At 30.7% G+C, this 9,692-nt stretch overlaps 1 protein-coding gene across 1 annotated transcript; it reads left to right on the top strand.

The window, feature by feature from the left end:
* Positions 1-534: 534 nt before the first annotated feature.
* On the top strand, positions 535-2,553 carry LOC111882925 (peroxisomal adenine nucleotide carrier 1). Its single transcript, XM_023879289.2, has 5 exons — positions 535-890; positions 1,169-1,400; positions 1,542-1,688; positions 1,814-1,953; positions 2,131-2,553. The coding sequence occupies exons 1-5, from the start codon at positions 745-747 to the stop codon at positions 2,408-2,410; spliced, it is 945 nt and encodes a 314-aa protein (XP_023735057.1). The 5' UTR covers positions 535-744; the 3' UTR covers positions 2,411-2,553.
* The last annotated feature ends 7,139 nt before the right edge of the window (positions 2,554-9,692 follow it).

Consider the following 9,692-nt stretch of genomic DNA (forward strand, 5'->3'; position numbering starts at 1 on the left):
GATATATTACTAGAAATAAGAATTCACAAATGGAAGGTTTATTATATATATTAATTCACATTAATTAGTATGAGGTGACATTTAATAGATGGAAATTAAATAAAAATGAAAAAAATATAAAAATGACAAGTGGAAAATAAATAATTCAAAAACTCTTAGAAAATGACATGTGTCAAATTCAGTGAGAACATGACATTTGTCAAAATTATCTTTATTTATTAGGGTAGATTTTGGGGGAAATGAATAGTATAACACCAAATATGGTGTTATACTATTCATTTCCCCCAAAATGGGAATGAACTTTGAATTGTCGGTTTTACTTCCTCGTTTTACATATTTATATATTTGTGGTTTTTTTTATCTTAGTTCGAAAAATTGAATATGTTTTTTGGGATAAAAATGGAGTATTCCTATTTTTTAAGAAAAAAATAAAAATGAGTCGGAGATACTCTAACCATGAAAAAAATAAAAATGGGTCGGTCTAACCATGAAAATGTATATAAGTTTAATGCAATTTGACATTTACACAAGCTTGGTTGACTGCAAGGGTCAATCGACTCGTTTCTACTGTGTCTAGAGCCCCATTCTCCCACCTTACCAATCGCCTCAACATCACTCTCCGGTCTCCATACCTCTTTCTCTCCCTGTATATAAATTAATTCGCCATCTCATCTTGCTCAAGATAAAATATCCCAACTACTTTGGAAGATTTCTTCAATCAATTTTCACAAAAACCGAAGATTAATGGGTGGCTTTGATATGGAATCGTTGGTGGATGCAACAGCAGGGGCGATTGGATCTCTCGCTAGCACTACTATCTTATACCCTTTAGATACCTGCAAAACCAAGTACCAAGCTGAACTACGCACCCCTAATCTCAGAAAATACAGGTTTTCCTTTTATTTCCCAGTTCATCCTCATACGCTTTCGTTGATTCTTTCTGTGATCAGTGATCTCGATTTTGCCTTGTATTTTATGCCAACGGTTGATGGTTTTGAGTTTCTCACGATTCTGAGTAGATTGACTGGTTTATAGACGAAAGTATGGAGCTATGAATTGAATTATGTTTCTTAATTATATCTCAAACTTGATAACAAACCCTAAAAGAAATGTTATTGGTGGATATTCCTACTATGCAAATGTTGCTTATTATACATATTTGCTACAGGAACCTTTCAGATGTTCTCTGGGAAGCAATTCGTAAACGTCAAGTTCTTTCTTTGTATCAAGGCCTAGGGACAAAGAACCTGCAATCGTTCATTTCATCATTCATATACTTTTATGGGTATAGCTTCTTTAGGAAGCTGCATATGGAACGTTCTGGATTTAAATCTGTTGGAACAAAAGCTAACTTGATTATAGCTGCTGTTGCTGGTGCTTGTACAGTTGCAATAACCATGGTTAGCCCTCAATTATAAACACAAGAAATACCAATGTACTTTCATTTTATTTATGTATTATAGCATCCTACTTTCTTTTTATTGCATTTAATCCTAATAATAACAATAAAACTATATAAATGTGAGATGTTTTTTTTTCAGCCTTTGGATACAGCTGCATCAAGGATGCAAACAAGTGACTTTGGGAAGTCCAAAGGTCTAATAAAGACCCTCTCAGAGGGAACTTTGGGAGAGGCATTTGATGGACTTGGCATATCGATTCTGCTTACTTTAAATCCAGCAATTCAGGTAATTTTGTCAAATGATATGTATGTGGAGGGCATTTACGTCTTTTGTACAAACTGTTTTATCTTAAGATAACACCATGAAAACACAAATGATGATGAATTAATTTAATTTTTTAATTTTTGTAGTACACTGCATTTGATCAACTGAAAGAAAGATTACTGGAGGGTAAGTTGGGAAATCCACAATCCCTTTCTGCCCTTTCGGCTTTTCTGTTAGGGGCAGCATCAAAATGTGTGGCTACCTGCTTGACTTACCCTGCTATCAGGTAAATTCTAAATAAGTAATGGAATGGAATCACAAAGGAATGGAATGGATGATTCCATTCCGTTTTCATGTTTGGTTGACTCGAAGGAATGGAATGAGTGAATAACAAACTATGTCAGTAACATAAAAAATCAAATATGTGGGTTCTAATTCAAAGTTGATATAAATTATGTTACAGATGTAAGGTGATGATTCAAGCTGCAGAATCAAGTGAAGATAGAGAAGAGGAATCGGAAATGGAATCAAGAAAAACGGTATCTGGGGCATTACATGCTATATGGAATAAGGAAGGATTTCTAGGGTTCTTCAAAGGGTTAAGAGCCCAAATTCTAAAGACTGTTTTAAGTTCAGCATTGCTTTTAATGATAAAGGAAAAGATCACAAAGAGCACATGGGTATTGTTTTTGGCAATAAAGAGATTCTTGGTTTTAAGCATGAGTAGGTTAAAAAGCTCTTAGTAAATAAGAATGTTGTAATAAGGGCCAAACATGGTCTAGTGATTTTAGGTTTTTTTAATTGTATGGAATTTTATTTTAAACATTGTGATGCTTGACTAGATAATATATTGTGTAACTATGTAGTTATTACATAAATTTCTATAGTATCTTTAGCCAATAACCTAAGGCAAAATGCAAGAAATTACAATGTAAAATGTGTGTTTCTTATGAAGGAATTTGGTATGAATGAATGAAATGGGCAAAATTAGTGAAATTAGTAAGGTGATAGAAATTATCATTAGAAATAATCATTATATTATCATTTTTTATTGGCTCGAATTAATGGAATGGAATGAATTATTATTCAGTAGTTTATTATTAATAAATATAACTAAATAAAGTAAAAGTTGATAAGTAAAGATAAAAAATTTATTTTATAAACATATTAGTCAAGTAATTATAAATTATAAATTGTTAAATAAATTGCATCTAAAATATTTTATTTTGTTTAAAATACCTATTTTGTGTATTAGAAATAGTTTAAAAAATATATTTGTGATCTAAAGAAATGTTACAAAATAAAATAAAAAAAATTTTTAAAAAAAAAAAAAAAAAAAAAAAACTAGATATGATAAAATTTTAAAATATAAGTACAATGAAATACTTCTATTTATGTTTTGAAATTTTAAAAAAGATTAATATTTATTTAAAATTACATGAATAATATTTATATCATTCTATTTCTTAAAAAGAACCCTCTCCTACCGAATAAAAATCATCCCAAAAAAATGACTCATATTTGGTGAGGAACTAGATTATGACCCGCGTTAAACGCGGAGAACATAAATTAAATACATATTACATCAATAGGTGACATTGTCTTAGGTGAAATTTTAATAAAAAATGTTTGTTAGATTATTTTTAGACTTTTTGAACCAAACTTATTAAATAAAAATATTTAATATTTATATTAGAGTAATTTAGTTTTTTAATACAATAATTTTTAACATAAATGATCCACGTGATCTTTGTTTTATCACAACATGATGCGACTTCTTGATTAAAACATATTGTGTAGTAGCGTTATGAATTGACTTTGTCAGGTGTACCAACCTCCATGGAGGCTTACATGACTTTTCATATTGGCCCTGTAAAACCAAAAGCAACAATAAGTTATTATATGTACCAGCAACATTAAATTTTGCAAAGAATTTTGATAAAGATTACAGTTTAAGTGCATTGTCATAACCATAAACATCAAATCAGATATTTTAATTTGGTAAATTTATAAAGTACTTTTTCCTTATAAGAATTAAAATATGATTTTTCAGGCTACACCCGATCACATATATCTTCTAATCAAAGAAATTATTACAAGAAAAAAAACATGTTATGAACAAAAATATAATATTAATTTCATAATTTACCAAATGTTAACACTAATAAATAATAATGACTTTTCACAAATTTTGCATTTTCATCACTGCATCCAACTAACAAATGAAATTCAGTTTAGAGAAATGATTCAAGAAGTGCATCCATGTAACAGCCCGGATTCCCAGGTATTATTCATTTATTTATTTTGGTGATTTGTGAGGAGACTCGGCGAATTGGAGCCTAGACTCGCCAAGTATGATCGCGGGTTCGCGTCCGGACTCGGCGAGTCCACGCTGTTTAATGAAACCCTAATTTCTCGGGTTTGAGGCATATTTAAAGGGCCTTATGGTCGTCATTTGCACTCATCAGTCCCCAGAGTGAAACCCTAGAGCGATTGAATGATTCAAGTGAGGGAAGGAGCCATTATTGATCTTGGAGTTGTTGTCTAGCAAGGAAATAGGAGATCTAGCCAAGAGGAAGCAAGAGAGGGGTGGATTCTTGAAGATTTGAGGTCCAGAACATCACAACTGAGGTACAATCTCGAATCATTCTATGTTATTATGATGTTCATGTAGATTTAGGGCTTTTGAACCCATTTGTGGCTAGATCTAGTGTCCTCATGGTCCCTTAGCGAGTTAAGGTCCTGGATCTAGACCCATAGAGGTCCAGAGCACCTCTTTACCAAAGCTTTATATGCATCTATGGAGGTTTTGGCTTGGGATCAATGTATTTGAGGCTAAAACACCATTCATGAGCTATTCAATGCTTGATGAGCATCAAGACTTGGACTTTATGTGGCCAATAAGCTTAAGGAGACTGGATCTATGAGTTAGTGAAGCAGATCTGACCTCAGAAGGTCGTTTGGGGTTGTGCATGGAATGCACTCGCCGAGTCCATTCCCCAAACTCGGCGAGTTGGTGCGGGTTGTTCAACGATTATGAACCAGGGGTTGAGTAACCGAGTCGGGCGAGTGACTCGGTGAGTCGGAAGAGATTCAGAGGGATCGGGTTCCCGTAGGAACTCGGCGAGTCGGGTTGACCGTTGACCGTTGACCGTTGACTAGTGTTGACTGGTTTGACTTCGTGGTATTAGTCAGCCAGAGTCGAGTAGTATTAAGTAGAAATACGCTTGTGTTGTAGGAGGACGATAGCTCGGGAGATCGAGCACTAGTGATTACGAGATTTACGAGTTACCGAGACACGCGAGGTGAGTCTTCTCACTATACATTACCTTGAGTGGTATTTCGAGTTGACCAGAGGGTCTTATGTGTTATGTATGAGATTATGTGTTGTCTTAGAGATTTCGTGCTATGTGTTATTTGTATGTTGTATGGTTAAATAGACCGGGCCGGAGGGCCCAACGATTCCGACCGGGCCGGAGGGCCCAACGATTCTGACCGGGCCAGAGGGCCCAATGAGCTGTAACTGGACCGGAGGGTCCGACGAGCTACGGGACTGGAGGGTCCCGCCGAGACATCTAGACCAGAGGGTCGGTTTTAGCCTTGAGTGGCGTATTTGTGGTATGTGGTATTTTGGGAACTCACTAAGCAATTATGCTTACAGTTGTTGTGTTTGATGTCTCAGGTACCAGCGAGGACCGTGGGAAGGCGACGGCTTGACACGTACACACTCATCGATGGAGTTTATTTTGTGTAGAGATCTTGGGATTTGTTTTGAAAACAATATTGATTATGGATTTGAAATTGTGATGTGATACATTATGTGATTTTGAAAACGAAAAATTATTTTGAAAATTTACGGTGTTACAATCCATGACTTTTTGTAGCCAAATTTGGAGAAATGCGAAGACCTACCAAGATATGAAGGAACAGTCTATAAGGCTACAAATGGTTTCTGGAGGGCAATACAAATTCAAAATCGTTAGCACATATTTTTCATACCTGCTTCAATTATTAAATTTAGATCAAACTTGTCAAAATCAAATTACAAAAAAAAAAAAAAAAAAAAAAAAAAAAAAAAAAAAAAAAAAAAAAAAACCCTGAAATATAACCTAGCAATCAAACAACATATTTTTCATACAAATAAATATCACAAATCCACAATTTATACTTTATATAATATTCTTAAATTATATCTTACTTTTTCATCTTTAATGGTTACTAACACCTCTTTCTGCCTTATTGTTGTGACACACATGTATATAAAAAATAAGAGAAAGAACTTTAGAGAACGAATGTTGATAGAGTGATCATTCATTGAAAACGCAGCAGAATTATTCATAGAGCCGCTAGGATTCTTCTATAGACCGCTAGAAGATCTATATAGTGACAACCGGTATGACTTCTATGAGAACGCACCATTTAAAGTAACAGATTTGATTAATGTAAGTGAAAAATCATTTGGAATACTTACCAATTGTGATTGTTTCTACTTGAATGTGAACATTAACATTCCTGTAGAGAAATAGAACTTCAAATTAATCCTACATAATCAAATCAACAAACATGACAACACAAAAAGAAGCCTAAATTGATATATAACCAATTAGGTTTTGTTGAACAACTTTTTCAATTTATCAAAATTTTATTTTATTACAAACCTACATGAGTAATCAATAATCTTAAGCAAGTGAAAGAAGTAATTGTTAATTTAAAGCTAGTAAAAAAATACAATATTGTGAAATTGCTTATAGAAGTACGATTTGTCATTGATGTTGATGGTCGTTTGTTTGAGAACATGGTTGTCAGATTATCAACATCGTAAACATCTTACCAGTTGCATTTTAATTCTTCATGTCCATACATTTTTTTTAAAGGATGTCCACTTAGTTAATGGACTTGTTATAGTGTTTTTATCAAGATTCGAAGCGGGTGTGGCGTTATCACCAGTAAACGAAACAACATCCTAAATGTAGAAAATAAATTCATATGTCAATCTAAAAGTTAATAATATTTTAAGGTTTTTAAAATATTAGATTTAGTTATATTATATTTTGAAACCTTCGAATTTAATGTGTCTTGAGATCCGACTTTTGCCAATAAAACATTAAACAAATTGGATTTTGGCGCCTACATTTATAGTACATAGAAATATGTTAGTTGGTCAACTGAAATATAAAAAACAAAATTTAATAAGTGTAATGTTTGTAGTATTCTTCGTAAAAGAATGTTTCCTGTTCGATTTTAAATTTTTTTCCAATTCAACAATGATTGTATTATCAACAATGAAGTTTGAGATCGTATAATCATCAACTTTGTTCTTCAAATTATAATGTGAAATTTGAATTTGAACACCAACTTTTTAACGAAAAGTACATTCAAAGTAAATGAATAAATCTCCATATTACCCTCCTAAAAAAATAGTTATAAAAATAGATAGACAAAAGGTAAAAAATTAGTTTTATATAAATGAAGTTAATATCGATAACATCATTAAACTTTTGAAGCAACTCTTGTGCAGTTTTTCTAGAAGTTTCTTTGTTTCACGATCAAATAATATAAGTGACACCACACCAGTAAAGTAAAGTCTTGTACTTGAATGTCAATTTTGAAACTAAAGTCATTGATATAAACAAATACAGTAATATAAAATTAGAAAATTTAACTAAAGAGTATAATAATATGTATAAAAGAATTATTGAAGAACTTAGAACAAGATATATATATATATATATATATATATATATATATATATATATATATATATATATATATATATATATATATATTTGTTTATGCAAGTTGAAATGTAACAACAAAAAACTTATTCATCTTGCTTTTGGTCCGTTCCACGAGTTTTGTCATCATACGTTAAAACGACTTTTATGGCTTTCTCTTGACAAACATGGGTCAGCATATTAAAAAAAATTAATATAAAGGATATAATTTTGTTTCTATAACTAAATGAATGAAACTAATATACTAAAAGTATATTGATTAATTTTTTCATGACCTCTCAACAGAAATATAATAATAACAAGTAATAAGAACAAAGTAAATATAAGAAATTGTAGAAGGAGAAAAGAGTAAAGAAAGAACCTATAAAAAAAATTATAGAATAAGACTGTTAAAGAAGAGTACTGTAAATCATACGATTCAGATTCAATTCAAAATCGTAAGAAGAAGAACTTCAATGTAATCGTATATATAGGTTGTTTTTCAATAAGGAAATCATTATCTTCCAAAAAAAATGGGATCCTAAAATATTATCTTGGAGATTTTCGGGTATTCATCTAGAAAAAAATGATATCATTTATATTGAATCAAAATTTCAAATTAATTGACTTGCTTAATTAATGAGTTTTAAATTCAAAACCATTATCTCAAATTGATTTATTTTACGTGGGATATACCGGGAGATAAACTATAAATAATATTGAGTTTATTTTTGACTCTTAAATATTTCGCTAATTTAATAGGATTAGATTAGATTTTATAGGTTAATGACCAAATTACTAATATGCTTATTTAATGAGTTTTTTCAAAAATAAAAATAAAAAAAAAATTGAACGGTTTGAATTTTGAAGCCAGGAGCTATAAATAAGATAGTTAAATTAGGAACAATATTAATTAGAGAAACTAATATCTCATATCTCATATATAAATAGAATGATATGGTATAACTGATAATGTGATTATTGAATTTAAATATTCTATAATTATTAAAGATTCTATAATTAAATGTAATTGTGTTTGAATTTTATTTGAAGAATATGATGTCATCAATCTAATCTAATGGTGGAAAACATAGCATTGAAATGCAATCAAGGGTCCTGATTGCTTCATTGGTGAATTAAGGGTTCTGTTTTAGTAATATTTAAAGATGCTCCATTTCATTCATTTGTGGCAACAAATCATGATTTTTTTTATCATAATACTACATTTCATAAATCTTTGCTTATTGCATACCAAACACTATTATAATTGTTTTTAATGTTTACTACATCATTGTAATTTATGACACCTTACCTAAGCTACCTATACTTCCAACATGTGTGGTTAGTAGTGTTATCTATAGACTATCACTACTTGTTCATTCATGTTTTTCTTATCTTTTCTACCTCCATATTTGCTTTATTTTATTGGTTCTTTATTTAAAGATGCGTTAGTGTTTTTTCATTGTTAACATTAGTTTCCTTATGGAGAGATCATCACAAGCTAACCTTTTTATATATAGGGATCATATGCAAAGTTACACAATTTGTAATATTATTATTATTATCTTTATAGTCCTTCGTTTTGTCAATGTCTTTTACAAATACAGTTTTCCTTTGTAATTACTAATGATATTGGTTGTCGACCCATCCTACCTCCCCAACCCCATTTTGTATGGGACCAATGTATTATTATTGTTGTTTTGTTGTTAAACTAAATCAATATATTTTGAGAATCTATATAATAATGTGTAAAACAATTATGGACAAGCATGGTACCGAATCCGTATCATTCAAAGAATCTCTAGTTCTGAAATGGATGAAAAAACTGATATCGAGTACCGAACCTAACGAAAGTTAATAGTACATGTATCGGGTATGGTATCGGTTACTGATATCCACTATATTGAATCCTAAATTTTGTGATTTTAGATTAGCGAATATCGTCTAATATTAACATAAACGATGTTGATTCGGTAATAATGTGTAACCTAACTACCTAAGTCATTTTATTTTTAGTGCACTTTGCCATTTAAAAAATGTCTTGTTTGGTCAAAAGTACTCAATAATGTTGTTTAAACAAATGTTTATATTTTACCCTTTTCTTCATATTTCAAGCAATTTCTTTATCTTTGTCCTTTTCTTTTCTTTTTGCTTTAACTTAAATCATTTAAAAGGAAAGACGAAGAAGAAAAAGGTTATATATGTAAGATAAACTCATTTACATTTTCTATCATAAAATAGAAATAATTTCAAAATTTTATAGAATTACAAATTAAAATATTACTAAATTTAGAAAGAAAAAAAAATCATT

Source organism: Lactuca sativa, chromosome 5, assembly GCF_002870075.4.
Source record: "Lactuca sativa cultivar Salinas chromosome 5, Lsat_Salinas_v11, whole genome shotgun sequence".
In the NCBI taxonomy this organism is placed as follows: Eukaryota; Viridiplantae; Streptophyta; class Magnoliopsida; order Asterales; family Asteraceae; genus Lactuca; species Lactuca sativa.

Excerpts from the sequence above, each read along its gene's own strand:
- LOC111882925 (XM_023879289.2), top strand. The coding sequence starts at position 745 with ATGGGTGGCTTTGATATGGAATCGTTGGTGGATGCAACAGCAGGGGCG. Across the intron at positions 891-1,168 it reads CCTAATCTCAGAAAATACAG|GAACCTTTCAGATGTTCTCT; the intron begins GTTTTCCTTTTA and ends TATTTGCTACAG. Across the intron at positions 1,689-1,813 it reads CTTTAAATCCAGCAATTCAG|TACACTGCATTTGATCAACT; the intron begins GTAATTTTGTCA and ends TAATTTTTGTAG.